The following is an 18816-nucleotide window of genomic DNA, read 5'->3' as shown; positions in this document are numbered from 1 at the left end:
TGTAAAATGGGATAATGATAATAGCAACCTTAGAAGCTTGATTCGAAAATTAAATGGGATCATTTTCATGTTATACCTAAACCTGCCTGGCACCTAGTAGACACTAGGAATTGTAGCTTTTGGTCTTCTAACTATTACTATTAAACAGTATTTTCTATTCTATTGTTCAGTCCCAAGCACCAGAATTACCTGGTTTTCTAGGGTGTTTCGTTGTCTTTTTCCACCCAAACTGTCCAATTTATATTCAGCCTATTTTTCACTCCCTAACATGCATCCTCTCCTCTACTCAGCCTCTTATCTTTATTTCCTGTCAACATATCTTGCCTCTCCCATACTTGGTGCCTATTCTTAGAGTCTCCCCTTCTTCCCTCCGGATCCTGTGCATTTGTCAGACAAGTGCTAGAGTCTCCTGTGACTGCTTTCTTCTGTCTTGGTCTCTTCCTTTCTGAACTTTGAACTTGGAGCCGCAGAGCCATAGACTGTGGCAATGAAAGGCACCATGTTGGTCTTCCCACGTGGCCAGGTTCAGTGACTTCAGTAAGGCTATTCAATGTGTTCGTGGCAGCGTCAGACACTGCCTTCTCTATATCATCTAACTATTCTCTGAATCGTACACACTTTCTTGTGTTCCTCACCATTTAATCGACAAGAGTCTGAGTGCATATTCTATGATGGCCTCTGAGTTGAAGAAAGAGAGAGAGTAAGGACCAAGTTTATGCACTTGCACTTGAGAGTGAGTGCCCCTTTAGGGACCTTGCTTGCCTTAGCCTAATCCTACCCCTGGCAAGGGCCTTCACTTATCCTAGGAACTCACAGTTGGAGTGGGGTGGGCTGGGGGATGAGACTCTAAAAAAATGGCAATATAACCACAGTAGAGGTTCTAACAACACAGAGGAAGTAGTGATTAATTTAGGAGGTGTTAGGAAAGTTTCAAGATAAAAGTGAAATTGATCTGGGTTTTGCAGGCTAAATAAGAGTTCACCAACAAGGGAAAGATATTTTAGTCAGTGTGAAGAGGATAAAGAAAAGCAAAGGTGGCATGAACATGTGTGTCCTGTATGGTATGTAAGTTTGTGGTACAACTGGGGTGTGTGGGGGGTGCGTTGTCCTCAGGACATTGCAGGAAAGGAGATAATAGAGGGAGTGACCAAAATTCAGATTTTTTTTTTTACTAACAAGTCCATGCTTTTCTTCTAGTACCTCATTCTACTTCCATATTTAAAGGTCTGAAGAGACGTGGTCCTCAAACACTTTTAGGTAATCTTACCCTCTAGGTTTGTCTTTCTGTACCATTGAACTACAGTTTGGTTGTTTTCAGGCTTTTTTTTATCTTTTTCTTTTTTATCTCTGTGTTTGTTGTGTGATGTACATTGTGAGTGGAAGGGTTGATAGTGTCATGAGGTTTAGTGACACCTCATTTGGAAGTTTCTAGATGGAGCAGGGTGGTCTGCTGGTGTTGGCTGATTTCTTAGTCTTGAAAGGATGATTTCTGAATCAATGAGAGTTCATCGTCAAAAGGTACGGAAATTGATTCTTCCTGATCTTAGCAGGAAAGGAATCCATGGGAAGAATTTGGGGTAGCTCATAAAAGCTGCCAGGGGGCCAGAGAACTAGAATCAGAGACAACAGAGCTGGAACAAAACCCCAAATTACACCAACGAAGGGGACTGGCGCAGACACTGCGGCTACCACCAGTGGGTGCAGCTATGCAGCTTGTGTCACTGCAACTGGACATGGGGTGTGGTCGTCATCAGAACCGCTGCCAATAAAGCTTCTCCAAACTGGATGGAGCTGCCGCTACCGTTGTCAAGCGCCGAAATAGATCCTGTGCTGTCCCCACCTGTTTACATCACTAGGGACTGATTCCGAGTCTACAGTGGTTGTCCTGGGCCCATACTGTGGTGCAAGGGATGCTGGGAAAGTGAGTATCCAGCACTTTTAGCTTCTATAATGGGTGGCTGGCTCTGCCTCAGGAGGTGAAGGACTCTCCAAATGTAGAGGGGGACTCAGATGCCAAAAGCATGACAAATGTCCACTGCGAGCTCTAAGCTGGCCACTGTATGCATGCTACCAGCTTTCTTTAGCTGGAGACCTACGGGAAGCCCGGGGTGCATTTGTACCAGGAAGAGATTTTACCAGCTCTCTGAGATAGAGGAAGGAAACTTGACTCAGGGAAGTTAAGCAGTGGAGACAAAACTCGAGTCTTAGATTACTTACTGACCTCAAAAGCAAAAGGGCTGGCTCAGCCTTCGCTAGGTCTGTCTGTCAGTGAACTAATTCTAGTTCACTTACCAAAAGTGAAATTTTGAATGTGAACGACATTGCTTTGACTTATGAACGATTTTCAGAAATCGTAGATAAAATTATAGATAAAAGTTTGTTTTATCCTTATTGAAAACTTGATGTTTTAGAAGAGGTATTTTTCTTTTTTCACAGAAGGGAAAATTGTTGCATGTTTAAATGAAGTAGCCTGTTTAGGGGTTATATAACTACCAGGTGGTAGACCTGTGGCTAAGACCTGGTCTTTCCATTTCTCTTGCAGTGTTCTAGCCATACCGTGGGTGTTCCCCTATAGGAATTCCTTTTTATTTGGGTAGCAAATGAAATTGTCTGTAAATGCCTGAGTACTTTAAGAACTCTCAATGTATGCATGACAATTGGGTTGGTAGACATACACAGTAGCTTTATTTCTCATGGGTGATTATTTGAATGAGGGATATGTTGCATTTCTATCCTCTGGCTTGAAAAAGTAAACCTCATGAAGGTCTCTCTTCCTTATTTTGAGATATTTATACTATCTACTTCAGTTTCAAATGTATCAATCTTAGCTTTAGTTCATTAAAATATGTGCTGTGTCCCATTGCATAAGAAATCAAATAGGTGCACACACACCTAAGGAGTTAAGAGCTTAAGCAAGAAAAATATGTTGCTTATTTTTTACCCTGCAACAAAGGTATTTTGGGCATGTAGCATGTTGTCTTAGCAGCTGCTGCCTCCTTTACTGTTAGATTAGCTTTCATTGCTTTCATCTCTTCTGGTGATTAATGGAAACTGGGGTGGGGGGCGGGCAGATCTATCACTTTGCCTAAGAATATCAAGTTTATATAATTGAGCCAGTAATTGACAGTTTACTGTTAAGCGGCAGAGCTCCAGCATTCTCCTAGGGCATGAGAACACAGTACAAGGATACAGCTTGGATTTACGTTAGTCAACAAGTTTTTTGAGTGACGCACAGGAAGCTTAAACTCTACTAAGTGCTTAGAGATTGAATTGCTGGATTAAGAATCGTGTTACCGGGCTAAATCAGTAGTAGCAAGACTGGCTGAGCCGAGTTACTTTCTCTACTTCAGTTTCTTCCACCAATGTTTACAGGTATTTCCTATGTACCAGGTGGCTCATGTGTATTAGCTCTTGACGCCTTTATTGCTAACCTATTGGGTAGGTGGTCTCTCTCTTTTGCAGGTGAGGATACCAAAGCTTTGGGAGGCTGAGTAATTTTCTTTGAGGTCATGGAGCTAGTTAATAGCAGGGTGGGGATGCAAACTTAGATCAGGGGCGCTGCGGAAGCCCTCAGCCTAATTACCTCTTCTTATCCACTGCATTTCCAGCATCATTTTAGCACTCGGCACAGACGCTGAAATACACACTTTAATGCCTCTTCCACCCATTTACAATGGCTGTGTTTTGAGCTTATTGGGGAATGGGTGCTTGAAAACACAATTGCTAGACTTCACAATGATTTTTTTTAGAGATATTGCATTATGCAATTCTGTGAAGTAGTCATTGAATTGGATACTTTTAGTGGGTTCGATGACGTGGGTGATTTATGTAACTTCATATTTTATTATAATCTTTGTTTCCTACATACAAAGGAGTCATAGGTAAAGCTCAGTTTGGGAAATGGAATTTGATGGTTGCACAGAAGGCGGTTTAGTAAACAGATAGGGACTGGAAGACGGAAGAGATGAAGAAAGAAGAATTAGATCAATGCTTCCATTTGGGGCCAGTGGGGGCTTTCAGAAGGGTGAGCATTAGCTGACCAGAGGGGAGTCAGTTAATAAAGCCATACAGGAGTGAGCAGGAGGCCAGGATGCGAATCCCCAGCAGGGAGCCAGGCTAGGGAGACTTGCAAAAGAGACTGGGCTGAGGCCAGGGAAGTGCGGACCTGCCAGACTGTTGAGGTCAGTTGGCAGACAGGGCCCTATCGGCCTGAAATTGAGAGACTGCATCTGGAACACAGCAGAAAGAGGACCTCGTGACTCTTAGGGTAAGGATGAAGGGAAATAAATCAGCCTAGGACTGAAATGGGGAGACATCTTTGAATGCCTCTTCCATCAGTAAGCCATGACAAACTCACCTAAATATTGTTATGGCATATCTCTAATTTGTCTTGCTGTTTTGAATTTATATCCCCTACCAAAATATCAAGCAATGGCTTAATTATCTAGCCCTGTAGGGAAATAGTCTCAGAGCATTTTTTTTAAACTAAAGTTTAGTCCTTCAAGCACTGAGATCTAATTTAACCCTGTTTTTCATGAAACTCTAAAAGTCATTGTCTTTTCTTATTGTCACTTAAATGTAGGCTAACTTTTATTTAAGAAATATGGCCATCTTGCTGGTCTGGAGAGTACGGAGGGCCCATGGGAGGTTGCTAAGGTGCAAGGCCTCTCTGTTCCCAGCTGCCGGGTGCCTCGGGGGCCTCCCCATTGCTGTCCTGCTGCCTTTGCAGCAGAGTGTCGCCATCCTGGCCCCGCTCCAATTGCAGCCACTGCCGGCCAAGGCTCTTTCCATTCTGCATTGTATTTTTCTTCGGCTTTTTTCCTCCGCCACATCTCCACTCTCGGCCCTTGTGGTTTCCTTCTTTAGCCATACCCGGGGAAGGAGAGGGTCCTTCCTTCTGGGCAGGGATCGCACTGTTTGCAGGGCCTGTTGTCCTCTTGGTGCTTGGCCTCATCTTGGCTCTTTCCAGCATTGCTCAGAGCATTTGTTTTCATTGCTGGCGCTGGAGGTGCTGCTTTCCTTTCCTTTTTTGCCTCTCGTTGCTTCTGTCCTTGGGGTTCACGACTTTTCCACGTGGTGAAGTTGCTAAAAGAAAGGCTCCCTTGATCACTGAGGTCTTGCTAGGTGTTGCAGGGCTGGCAGAGTGGAGCTGTTGCAGGTGGCTGGCCGTGCGTGCTGTGCCAAGGTCTAGGGCAAAGGCCGGGCTCCCAGGTTACAGGCTTTGAAAGGGACATCATGAAACCTGTGATGACAGTGGTGAAAAGTTATAAAGGAGCTCATTTTCTTCTTCTCTTAGCGTGATTAAGAGCATGGATTTGGGAACCAGGCTGCCTTGGTTCAAATCCTGGCTCTTCTCCTTAGTAGCTGTGTAGCCTTAGGCGAATTGCTTAATATCTTTGTTTCTTAATCTGTAAAATGGGAATAATACTAGCACCTTGGACATAGGACTGATGTGAGGATTCTGTGTTATATATGTTACATATGTAAGATGCCATATATAATGTTATATATCAGAATATTGATGTCATAATTATATATTATGTGTATGTAATATTATATATAATATATATGTATATATAATATATAGTAATATATAATATAGTATGTATAGTATTATATTATATATAATATATATAATATACTATATAGTAATATATATAGTATATAGTAATATATATATTTATATATAGTATATAGCAATATATATAATATATAGTATATATAATATATAGTATAAACTATACATACATAGTTAATATATGCAAGCCTTTAGAAGAGAGCTGGTATACAGCAAGCAAGTGCTATATGAGAGTTTATTTTTATTCTTTGTTTTGTTTTTGTGGAGTTCTATGGGCGGAGGGAGTTCATTTTTGTTTTTGACTTAAAAACAAGGCTGGTTGATATTCCTCAGACTCCCCTGCGTGGTTGGTGGTCATTTCTATTCTGATTTTACAGACGCAGTATTTTCCAAGTACTAGACACTGAATGAGTATGTGTAGCTTGGTTTAAAGCTGCAGCACAGTAAGCACCTGGCTGACTTCAAGTCTGAGGCAGCAGTATGTGGAAAGGTTGGCCTCATGTTGCCTGGCCAGGAGGTAACTAGTCGGTGCACCTGCCCATCTCCTTGGGCCAGCAAATGTCCCTTTTGTTTTCAGTGCTTCTCCGCTCCTTTCTGAGACTCCTTGGTTTAGGACGAAGCCTTAGAGGTGATGCTCTGGCCCAGCCTTCATCCATGCTTTGCCTCTCTGCAACCTCCTAAAGCTGGGGGACCGGGGATCAAACCCATTGCTCCAATTTGGGGAAATAGAGCACTTTTTCCTTGAGAGGTTTTTAAGATCTGTATTTCATGACAAAGTTGAGCTAAGAAGTGAGGTCAGATTTTTAGTTTATTCAAAAACATTTTGTGAGCACCTTCTGTGCCAGAAAAATGTAAATAAGACACTACCCTCAGAGTAGTTACAGTCTAGTCCATATGTGGTTTTGTAAACACACACACACACATATATAATAAAATATAATAGGAACATTATGATAGGAAAGTATTTTTGGTACTTGTGGACCCCAAAGCGGGAGGATTCTGTTTAACCTTTGAGTGAAATAGTATGGGCAGGGGTGAATCTTGAAAATGTTTATGGAAGAGATTTTATTTGTGCCGAATCCAAAACACTGAGTAGGTTTGCATGAATCAGACAGGGAAAGGAAGCGTATTCTAGACAGAGAAAGCAGCGTGATTAAGGGCACAGAACCTCAAAGCATGCTGGTGGTCTGAGAATTGCAGGAATTTGTCATGGCTGAAATGAAATATGAGTGAAGGAGAACAATGAGGATTAACAATAGTGAATGGTCAGGGGTTATCAGTGGCGTGCTGGAGCTGGCGTGTGTCTGATTCACGAGAGCCTTTTATTAAATTGCCAGTAATTTTGCCAGCTGGTTGTTAAATCGTTGGTAGCTTTAAGTCCACAGTGGTGGAAATATTTACACCATGGAAATTAGCAAATGTTACATATCAGGGCTTTTTTTCTCCCTAAAGAGTTGCTTTACCAGCACTCTACTGATTGCACTACCCTTGTATATGCCTCCCCAATAATTATTCTTTAGCATCCCCCAGTGTAGGCAAGGGGGAGCCAGTGCAGGATGGCTAGCAGGAGAGCAATATGATCAGACTTGTAATTTACTAAGATAACTCTGTGTCTTTGGCCCTGCCTCTCAGGAAACAGACCCAGTGAGAGAGATTTGCATGAAGGAGGTTTACTGGGGCGTGTTCTTGGGTCTAGCTTTTGAGAGGGAGCTAGTGAAACAGGATTGGGCAGAAGGAGGAGTTGAATGATGATGCAGCTGTAAGGCGGGTCCCACAGGGATGCTTTGGAGCTGGAATGGTTTATCAGAGTAGTCCCACCCAGAGGCACAGGGGTCAGGCATTTAAACACCTGCAGTCACTGGATGGAGGCTGACCCTGTGGAAGGGTACATAACCATCTCGAAGTGGCTCTCTTCAGCTGAGGTCACTCCCTGGAGAAGGCTCAGCAGGGGAGGGAGTGCCTCAGGCCTGGAGGTGATGCTGGGTGTTGCACCCCAGCATCCACATCACTTTGGTGGCAGTCTGGAGGATATATGAGCTCCCTGGGAGGTACGTAGCAAGGACACGGGTTGAGAGAGTGGTATGGTAGTCCAGGTTAAAGATGATGGAGGGGCCAGACTGAAGATGAGTGGTTTAGTTCGCACGCTCCGCTTTGGCGTCCTGGGGTTCACTGGTTTGGATCCCAGGTGTGGACCTATGCACTGCTCATCAAAGCTATGTTGTGGTGGCATCCCACATAGAGGAACTAGAATGACCTACAACTAGGATACACAACTATGTACTGGGGCTTTGGGGAGAGAGAAAAGAAAAAAAAAAAGAGGAAGATTGGCAACAGATGTTAGCTCAGGGCCAATCTTCCTCACACACACACACACACAAAAGACAGTGAAGGCTTAAACTAACCTAGCAGCAATAGGGATGGAGGAGGTCAGAGGGCGGGATAGGGCAACAAGTGGGAAGGGAGACTAGTTCCCCTAATGTGGTGGTTCTCAACTGAGGGCTGGTGCTGCCCCAGGGTACATTTGGCAATGTGCAGAAACATTTTTAGTTGTCATAACTTTGAAGCGTTGTGTGTCTTGTGTGTACTACTGGCATCTAGAGGGTAGAGGTCAGGGATGCTGCCAAACATGCTATAATGCACAGGACAGCCCTCCATATCATGGAAGTATCAGGCTCCAAATATCAGGAGCACCGAGATTGATATGATGTTAGCAGGCCATTATGTTAGGAGTAAAGTAAGGGAAATGTGTGACACCTTCCTTCTCTGTTCCTGCCCTGGGGGTCTGAGTATTGAGTCCACAGTTCAGTCCCAAGTTGCTAAAGTGAAGACAGTACTTTACTGATGGACAGAGAAAAGAACTTTTATCTTGTAAGCAAATATATATCATATTGTCTCTAAAGCCCTGCCTATCTGCTATGAAAATTTTAATTCTAGGTAGCAATGGATTCTCAAGTCTTTCCCTTGTCTCCCTTCCAAACGATTAAATTAGAGCTTCAGTCCGTATTTAAATATACAGAGGCGAAAGCGAGCAAATAATAAGGGAGCCCTTAGAATCACCTTTGATTTCTGCTATCATAGTAAAATTTTGCAAAGAAATAGTAGAACTATGGGGATAATTTTAAAACGCATTGCCTAGGATTTCAGCAAAGTAGTAAAACAAATGAAAAAAATTAAATTTAATTAGGCAAAACCAGAAGGTGATAAGGGAGGTTTGAACTTAGGTTGCACAGAGCACTATGTAAAAGATCTTAGTCTATCTCTTTTTTTTTTTGGAGGAAGATTAGCCCTGAGCTAACTACTGCCAATCTGCCTCTTTTTGCTGAGGAAGACTGGCCCTGAGCTAACATCCATGCCCATCTTCCTCTACTTTATACATGGGACGCCTACCACAGCATGGCTTTTTGCCAAGCGGTGCCATGTCCGCACCGGGGATCTGAACCGGCCAACCCCGGGCCACCGAGAAGTGGATCGTGTGAACTTAACCGCTGTGCCACCGGGCCGGCCCCAGTCTATTTCTTAATATTAGCATATTCACTCAAAGCAAATTGACAAGAGCTTTGATACTATTTTTTTTTTCTTGGCTGAAAGCTGGTTATTGCACAGAGTAACAGTCAGCCAGGTGCTCTGAGACATCCTGGTCAGAGCTGAGGAACGAATTCCAGCAGGCTGCAGCTGGGTGACTCCTGGAGACACTGTGAGTGCCCTTTGATGGGACTGACCAGGCAGAGCAGAGGTGTTTGGCAGGAGCAGAAGTGCAGATTTCTAGGCTGGGCGCTAGTGGGAGAAGTACAAAAGGGAGATCTGTTATTGCCTGGTACTAGAACGCTAGATTATAGGCTTGAGCAGTGGTCTGAGAACTTTTTCTGTAAAGGGCCAGATGTTAGCTTTTGTAGGCCATATGGTCTCTTTTGCACCTCTGCTGTTTGTAGTGTGAAAGTAGGCAGATAATATGTAAATGATGAGAGAGCTGCATTCCAGTAAAAATTTACTTACCAAAACGGGTGGCAGGCCAAATTGGGTCCAGGGGCAGTGGTTTGCTGACCCCCAGACTAAGGTTTTGAGGAGCTGGGTGCACTTAAAAAAACATGATTTTCATGTGCTGTTTAAAGAAGGTGAGGATATGGAGGCATAAGTACGACTCTAAGATTCATGACTTAGGGGGCCAGACTCATTTTCCCTTTTTTTTTTTTAAAGATTGGCACCTGACTAGCAACTGTTGCCAATCTTCCTTTTTTTTCCTTTTTCTCCCCAAAGCCCCCAGTACGTAGTTGTATATTCTAGTTGTAGGTCTCTCTGGTTGTGCTATGTGGGACGCTGCCTCAGTGTGGCCTGACAAGAGGTGCCATGTCCACACCAAGGATCCGAACCGGTGAAACCCTGGGCCGCCGAAGCGGACCATGGGAACTTAACCACTCAGCCATGGGGCCGGCCCCACACTCATTTTCTTTCTTTAATTTTAGTTCCTTTCTCCTGGCCATCTCTCTTCTTCCTTTAAATAATTTACAATGTGTATATATATGTATTGTTTTTAATTTGAGTTTCTTCTTGATTGATAATCATTGATCCCCTGTTATTTCTTAGAAGCGTTAAATAGTGGGAAGAGCTTTTTCTAGTCCTCTCACTTAGCCCTTTGTAAATGCAATTTAGTTATTTTTCTCTTGGGTGTAGCTCTTTAATTACATTTTCTTCTATTTGCCATTGACCTTGGGTCAGTGGTTCTCAACCTTGACTGTATATTAGAGTCACCTGGGGAACTTTTAGACATCCCAGTGCCCAGGCTGCCTTTGAACCAATTAATCAAAGCTGTAGGGATAGGCCCAGCCATCATTATATTTTAAAGCTCCCTGAGGACTCCGCTGTGCAGCCGAGGTGAAGAACCACTGCTTTGGATTTAAAGGAGAAAAAAATGTCCTCAACAGTTGCTTTAGATGCTGAAATGACGAGGGAAATTTAACCTGTGTAGGTAACCCTTTGTGGCCCACCAGTTATAACCATGAAAATAGGACTTTTCAGATTTTAAGGGCTGTATTCAGACAAACTTATTTCCCAGGGACACGGTAGAGACTCTTTGTTGTGGTTTGGTAGAGGCAATAAAAGAAAGATCAGGAAGCTATTGTGACTTGGCTGATGTCTATATTTCTAGCCAGAAGCACTTTTTCCATCAACGAGTACGGTGACAGCCCTGGAGCTTGGTGAAAGCTTCCAGGTTCCAGTGATTAAGTCATTATCCACAGAAGCCAGTCTGACCAGAGTAAATGATCAAGACAGATGTTCTGACTGGGTCCAGAAGGAATAACCTTCTAACATCGTCATGGGCGCGTACATATTTGATGATATTTCTTAAAGAAAACCTAATTGACCAAGCTAAAGGTGATTTTTGTTTAAGGTATGCAGACATAGAGCAATTCAAAAAGTAAATTTAAGGAAGTTGTATAAAGGTATGTTGAAATTAATTTGAAAATATAGATGTAGAGATAATATTTTGTGGGTAGGGACATTTTTAAAGGGATCCGACAGCATTTTGTCCACAAACATTGTTTTTTTCATTTTACAAATGGAAGATTCTAACCTTGTGACGCTGGGATCACTCAAGTATTTAATATCCGAGGCTAAATTTCAAAGATTTAGTGCTTTGTGTCCTAAGCAAGAGTTGGAGAATCATGATTTAGGGGGCTGGGGGTGGGCTGGGAGGTAGCCTACGATGTTCTGAAGAGTTTTCCAGCTGGGAGCAAAGGGTCTAATGACTACTGCAGCTTCTCAGGTTCCATTATACTAGAGATGTGAGAGTTGCTTCTTTTATTGAGGGGTGATGAAAATTCAATGGGATCCTGGCCACTGCAAGTAACTGAATACCCAACAAAAGTGGTTGCAACAATAGGGGTTTATCATCCCCTCTGCAAAGATACCTGGAGATGCACCATTGTTCCAGGGTTGGTTAATTCGGTAATTTAGCCATGCTCTGGCTTTGGATGGTATCCCTTCCATTCCTGATTCCCTTGGCTTTTTCTCCCAGGTCACAGGATGGCTACCTTAGCCCTTTTAAGGATCATGATGTAACATGACAACATCCAAAGGCAGGAAGAGAAGGGGGCATTTCTCCCCTGGGTCTTATTATTTTTATTTTAATCAGGAAGGAAAAGCTTTCTAGGAGCTTCCAGCAGACTTCCTCTCAGGTTTCAAACCTGAAGCCAAAAGCTATGTTACTTGTTCACCTTCAAACCCATACTGGCAGAAGGGGTTCCTGTGGTTAGTATAAACTATGGGTTAGCCAACTTTTTCTGTAAAGAGCCTGATTGTCAAGATTTTGGGTTTTGTGGGCCACATATGGTCTCTGTTCCATATTTTTCTCTTTCTTTTCTTAACCCTGTAACAATGTAAAAACGATTATTAAATCTAGGGTTGTGTGCCAGGCATAAACTAATCAATTGCATTTCCTCTCCTGAGGCTGGCGAGGGGTCCACCATCCCTGCTCACATTGCCACCCATTTTCTGAACAAAACTGTGATTTTGTTAGCAAATTGAGTGGGCAGCCAACTGTGTTTGCCTCAATATCTAATTTGTAAAATCGTTGTAATGATTATTAAATGAGATAACTAAATAAAGCAAATAATGTAGTTCTGGGCACATCATAGGCCCTGACCAATAAGAGCTACTTACGTAATTATTGTTGTTTCGTTCTCTGTTCTTGTATTCCTGTTTCACTCCTACAGAATTCTGTCATCTAAACTTCTCTCATATATGTGTGTGGAATTCTGATTAGATTATAATAAAACCTTATTTGGTGATTTTTAGTTGGTTCAGTTTTCCTCTATTGTGGGGAAGTGTGGCCTCTAAAGTCCATATCTTGTCCATTTATACAAAATTTTAAAAGTAATTTGGAATGGGTAATTTGATGAAGAAAAATTGGGATATGAATTCTGAGGACTTCAGTAGCCCTTTAATTGGAATGGGGCTATTATTCTTATTATGTTAGTCAGCTTAGACGAGGTAACAAAAATCCCCAAATCTCAGTGGCTTAACACAAGAAAAATGTTATTCCTTGCTCATCCTACATGTCCCGGATGAATCAGCAGGGAACCCAGTCCACTCAGGGCCTCCGTGACCCAGCGTAATGGAGGCCCCTCCACTGGATAGTTGCACCATCTGGCAAAAATGGTCTTGCCAGTCTCCATGACAAGGGAAAGGGGGCGACTGGAGAATAGCTCCTGAGCTTCTCGCTGCCTCAGCCTGGAAGTGACATATTTCACTTCTCATATTTCGATGTGATCACATGGGTCAATCCAACTGCAAGGAAGCCTGGGAAATATGGGGGAACAAATGGAATATTGGATGAGTATTGCCATCCCTTCCACAATCCCACTGCTTATTCATCCTCGAAGAAGAGAAGTGTTGAAGTTGTACTGTTACAACACTGGTAGTTCTAGTACTTTACCTTCTAGCTTGTCTTAAACTCTTGTTTATCACATTCGCTTTTTTCTTTCTTTTTTATATTTTTAGGTTATATTCTTCTCTTTTCCCGTGCCCTTTCGTTTTCTTATACAGATTAGAATCTTGTCAGTAGTTTCTAAATGTCAAAATGAATGAATTAGGAAATGATAGGTGTGAAAGGTGTATCATAATTGGCTTACTACAGTATGAAAGTTCAGTAGGATTTATCATTGCAAGGTCAAAAGTACCTTCTTTTGCCCTTTGAATATTCCTCTAACCAGTGAGTACTTGAATGGGAATGATGTTGCTCCCTAGAGTATATCAGTATCCTGGGAGATTTCTATCGCCCTGATGTCAGAACCATGTCCTTGGCAAAGCTTAACTCTTGAGTTGTCCCAATACCCCCGAGAAACTTTGCATTGAGGAGGCCCATCCTCACTGTTAGTGTTAACTCTGGAGGTCTACACCTGTGGGTCTTGCCAGTTTCCCAGTTGTTGTTAGTAGCTCTGTCCTGCTGCTACCCCCAGATTTCCACCTGGCTTTCTTCCCATTGTTGGAATACTCCTTTACTTTGCATTAGAAAATGCCCAGTGTCTGGGGCCAGTGCAGTGGTGTAGTAGTTAAGTTTGCTTGCTCCGCTTCTGTGCCTGGGGTTCCACGTTCGGATCCTGGGCGTGGACCTAGCACTGCTCTCAAGCCACACTATGGTGACATCCCACATGACACTGTGGTGACATCCCACATGAAGCAGAGGAAGATTGGCTACAGATGTTAGCTCAGGGCCAGTCTTCCTCATCAAAAAAAAAAAAAAAAGCACAATGTCTCTGAGTTTCAGGAAAAAGAAAAAGAAGGTTTTGTTTACATCTGTTGCCTTTTCTAGTAATTGTCCCACTTCTCTGCGGGCAGCACTTCTTTCAAGTGTAGTGTTGCTGCTGTCTCCATTTCTCTGCACCCACTCATCTCTTAGTGCCTGCAGTCTAGCTTCTCCCCCCATTTCTTCACCAAAACTCTTCATGCAGAAGTCACCAGGGACTTCTTTATTTTCATATTCACTGACCTTTTGGAGTGTTTTACAGAAAACCTCTTAGAGGTTGGCAACCTTATAAAAAATCATGTATTATGGTTCTAACCTGCTTTGCTGGTGTGCAAAGTTGAGTGTGAATGTCAGCCTCTAAGCCAGGGAGAAATTGGACTTTACTGTCTCTTTACTTGCCAACCCCAGGGTAGGAAAGTAGTCAGTCACTGAAGGTTTTTATACTTAAAAACATGTTTTACAAATTCAGGTTTACTGCAGGGTTGGTTTTCTTTTTTTTGCGTTAAGCAAGTTATTTTTATTTCTAATTCATTTAATTAATGAATTTCTTCAGATAAATGATTGCCTATGTTATTCTTGTGATGTTTATTGTTCTGTAATTGATTCTGACTTCTCTAATTGATTCTCCTTTGTTTTGTAGAATACACCCCTATTTGGAATAGCTAAATAAGTCATTGTCTTCCCTTTGAGAACAAGTAAACTAAATCTTTAAAATTCAGTGGAAGGGGAAGTACTCAGATTGAAAGGAAATACGATAAGAATGCCCTGACTGAAGGACATCCTTCCCCCCAAAATAACCCCCTCCTCCTTTTCCTCCTCCCTCCCTCCTTTCCTCCCTCCCTCCCTCCCTCCCTCCCTCCTTTCCTCCCTCCCTCCCTCCCTCCCTCCCTTCCTTCCTCCCTCCCTTCCTTCCTTCCACCCTCCTTTTCTCCCTTCCTCCCTTCTATGCTTCCTTCCTCCCTCCCTCCCTTCCTCCCTCCTTCCCTCCCTTCCTTCCTCCCTCCCTCCCTCCCTTCCTTCCTTCCTTCCTCCCTCCCTTCCCTCTTTCCTTCCTTCCTTCCTTCCTCCCTTCTTTCCTCCCTCCCTCCCACCTTTTTTTCCTTCCTCTCTTTTCCCTTCCTTCTTTCCTTCTCTTTTTGACATATTCAGCACACACATTCCAGGCAGTACATTAGGCCCTGGGGATAGTGCCATGAAAGGAACATAGCCCCTTGCCTTTAAGGTGCTAACAGTCCAGCAGGGGCAGTCTTGTCATCAAATAAGTAAAACAATTTGCTAAACATCCAGGGAAGGTGAGAGTCCAACAGCAGGAGAGGGAGTGATGAAGATGGGGCAAGTGGAGAGCTGGCAGAGAATCATAACAGGAGGGATCGTGCTTGAGCTGAATCTTGAAAGGTGAGCAGGTATCCTACAGTTAGGAGGGTGGAGGCAGAAGTTTTTCAGGCACTGCAGCTGCGTGAGTAGCACTCCTCCAAGGTGTGAGATTACCTGGCATAGCTGATGTGTCCTGCGGGAGTATTGAGAGAGGAGGCTGGGGAAGTAGGATGAGCAAGAGGGAGCACAAGTCTGGATTTTGATGTGGGAAGTATCATGACTGTGCATCTGTGACAGCTACAAGGACCGTGGATTGAAGAAGTGCAATTCTGAAGGATTGTGATGTGGGCTCAGTGAGCCGGGGAGTCGAAAGAAAGATTTCTTGGACTCTCAAGGTCTGGTGATAGTGCTCCTTTATTCGGAGAATAGCATGGGGAAAAGACCCATGGGCAGTGAAGAGCTGCAATGTATTGAGGGTTAGCACTAAATTTGTAAGGCGTAGGTATGTGGCTTATTTTTACTAGACAAAGGAAAGATCATATAAAAATTCATTAAAATGGTATCAGTGTAGGTGGGGTCTGGTTATTGTGTGGTCATATAACTTTAGATATGAATCGAGTCGTACAGATTGGCATGTATGCCAGGATGCCTTGGGCTTCTCTCCCTGGGGTGGCCTTGCTCCACATCAGATGGTAGGTCAGTATGGAGACCAGTGCAAAGTCTAGTTGAGACTTGATAGACTGGGGTTCAGTATTGAGAAGTTGTCTGTGGTCATGGAAACCTTGACACTCCCAAGGGAGAGAATAGGCCAAAGATGGAATCTTAGGTCAGGTCAGTCTTGGGTGGGGAGGCATAAAGAAGAGTTGCTTAGACAACGAAGTAGGAGCGAAAGCTGTGTCGTACAAATTTAAAATGCTCATTACCCTTTCCAACTAGTTGTAAGAAAGCCCTTTTTTTATAATGATACAGCTTGTGTTCCCTTATTTCTTCACCCTCTGGAGTAACTCAGAACAAATGTGCTCCTCTTTCAACGTGGCAGCTCTTGAAATGATTGGAAGAATGCTCGCGTGATTTCCCTTCATCTTTTACTCTCTGGTTACACACTCCCTGTTGTCCCCACCGGTCCATATATGACATTGTTTCTAAACCACTTACCTGCCCTGCTGGCACGGCCAGCAGCATGTGGTCGCAGTGAGATGGAAAGAATGAGGGAAATGACTTCCCCTTGTCTTCACTCCTTCCTCCTTCTGCAGACGCTTCTTTCTTCCAATGTTTACAGCCAACTCTGTGTGAGTTGTTGGGTCAATGAGCCGGAGGGGTGGAAGAGACAGCCTTGGGACCGCTGAATAGCCTTGCTTTGTCTAGAGGCATGTTTTTCTGACTGTTTATGGTGCCTGACAGGGTCGTTTTTGTTCTGGGGAGAGCTGGTTTGAGAAAGCAGGCTGCTGAGAAAGCTGCGGGGCTCCACTTCCCTCTGGGCTATCTCCAAGGCCCTCCCAGAGAGCTGCGATTTAGCATCCCGAAGGTGCCCCTTGCTCAGCAGAGGTCATCTGAGGCCTCTGCATCCTTGTCCCAAGTCAAGTCTGATAGAGAGGGGAAGGGAACTGTGGCCAACTTCACTAGCTTAATAGTAGTCAGGAAGGAGCCTAGGCCAGCAACATTCCATTTTACTCGTCAATCACACATTACCAAAAAAAAAAAAAAAAGCATCTGTGTACCACTTTTCATAACTTTTCCTCCACGGTTGGCAGCCAGATTGCTTTTTTTTGCAGAAAACACGCTGTCAGTTTTAGTTAGAATTTATGTGTAGAAATTTGAAAGGAGGCAATTTGGAAGGGAAGATGAAATTAGGGAGGTTTTCAGTTCGCTTTTGGAATGAATCACACACATTTGGGATTGTAATGTGCAAACAATGCTGAATTTTCCTTCTCAGGCCTTCCGGCTTTCTCTCATACCTCTGGGCACATTGCAGAATCCTTTACAGGCAGGCTTTGAATATAGCAGGGGGAGCATCGGCCAAGAGAACTGAGAGCCTCCGCCTCAGTCTGCAGGGAGCAGGTTAGCATCTCCTCTATCTTGGACATGGATTCTGGTCAGCTGATTTGGGTAGTAAGTACATTCCAGCAGTGAAGAGATGCTTTGCTGGTCTCTGTGGGTTCCAAAATATGCAGGCTTCCATAAAATGACAGGAGAACACAATGTGCCATTGAATGCTACTGGATTTGTGTTGAGCCATCTACATTATCCCTTGAGGGTCATGACAAAGGTGGTTTCTTCAAGTGGAATTCAAGTGGAATTCTTCAAGTGGAAAGTCTAAAGAACTTTAGGCTCAGGTCCCAATTCTACCCTATATTAGTTTGACGGCCTTGAGGAAAGTCATTAACCACTCTGAACTATAGTTTTACCTTCTTTATGTCTCTATGCCATGGATATTTTTGCCCTGCATATGTGACCCTGCATGATTGAGTCCCAGCCTGATTTCTGGGTCTGTCCTGCACTGTTGTCCTTCGTGCAGTCTGGGCTTCTGCTAGACTTTCCTCAAGTCCCTCGCACGTCCCCACCTCCATGCTCTTGTGCTTACTATTTTCCTCCTTCTTGCCCTTAGAATGTTCTTTTTTCCATATTTGCCTTAAGATGTCATGTTTCTAAGATTTAGCTCAAATGCTATCTTGCGGATAGAGTTTTCCCAAAAACTCTTACCATTCAGGAATATATGGTGAACAATGTACAGAAATGATATGATGTCTGATATTTGCTTTAAAGAAGTCCCGTGTAGGGGGGTATAGATTAAGCAAGACTAGCTAAGAATGGATAATTGTTTCATCTGGGTGATAGGTACGTAATGGTTCATTATATTGTTCTCTTCTGTGTATGTTGAAAATTTCTTATAAAAAGCAAAAAAAAAAAGTTTTCTTAGTTGCCTAAGCCAGAGGTGATCTCTCCCACACATGTTTGAAACCTCCTTATGGTAGATCCTCTGACATCTACTTCCTGTTGAGGAGCCGGCGTAGCTCAGTAGTTAGAGGACCATGCATCCTGATTTGCCCAGGATAGCCTTGGAATACTCCTTTGTCCTGTGTTCCATCTGATTTAGCATTTACCCCATATTTTTAAAAATGAAGTATTGTTATTTAATAGTTGCATTAAAATAAGCCAGGATGGGTTTATAGACTACCGCTTTGTACTTCCAGCTTCTGCTGTGATCTCTGTTAGAATGTGAGATGTCAATACAGTGAGCAGAATTTTGTGTTAAGGCACAGATATCCAAAAGACCACCAGCAGCCACTTCTCTCTCTTTTCCTTCCCTGTCATGGGGAACATGCAGGGTGCTTGCTAACTGATAAAACAAAGTGGTCAGGGTTGGCTAGCTCCTTCCAATCTTAGGTGGTGGTGGTGGAAGTATTTGACGGCACAGGCTGCTCTTGCTGAGCATGAGGGATACCAGCCATTTGGGCTGTGAGACCCAGTGTTAAAGGCTTGGTGGCTATGAGGATGTGAACATGTGCCAAGAAAAATAAATCTACTCAAGTCATTTAAAAATGTTCAGATAATCAATATGAAGTATTTTTCTACATTTTGCTTTAATGTGCATATGTACGCGTGTAAGTACCTATATATTTTAATCTATTTAGAAAGAATTTCATTTACAAAATAGCTTTCAGTGAGTTTGCATTGTATAGGT

At 43.2% G+C, this 18816-nt stretch overlaps 1 protein-coding gene across 3 annotated transcripts in view; it reads left to right on the top strand.

Moving 5' to 3' along the window:
* Nucleotides 1–18816, top strand: part of MAP2K6 (mitogen-activated protein kinase kinase 6) — a 116953-nt gene that overhangs the window by 21961 nt on the left and 76176 nt on the right. The window contains exon 1 of one of the 3 annotated variants that reach the window (XM_008540387.2): nt 3134–3372. The exons of 1 other annotated variant lie outside the window; for it this stretch is intronic. In XM_008540387.2, coding sequence (XP_008538609.1) covers nt 3363–3372 — 10 coding nt within the window. In that variant the 5' untranslated portion in view covers nt 3134–3362. Of the gene's footprint in view, nt 1–3133; nt 3439–18816 lie in introns of those variants that run through there. One more of the 3 variants, XM_070561508.1, reaches the window with a different exon arrangement.

Source organism: Equus przewalskii, chromosome 10 (genome assembly GCF_037783145.1).
Source record: "Equus przewalskii isolate Varuska chromosome 10, EquPr2, whole genome shotgun sequence".
Classification (NCBI taxonomy): Eukaryota; Metazoa; Chordata; class Mammalia; order Perissodactyla; family Equidae; genus Equus; species Equus przewalskii.
The sequence above is the reverse complement of the archived record's forward strand: the minus strand, read 5'-3'. Positions and strand labels throughout refer to the sequence as shown.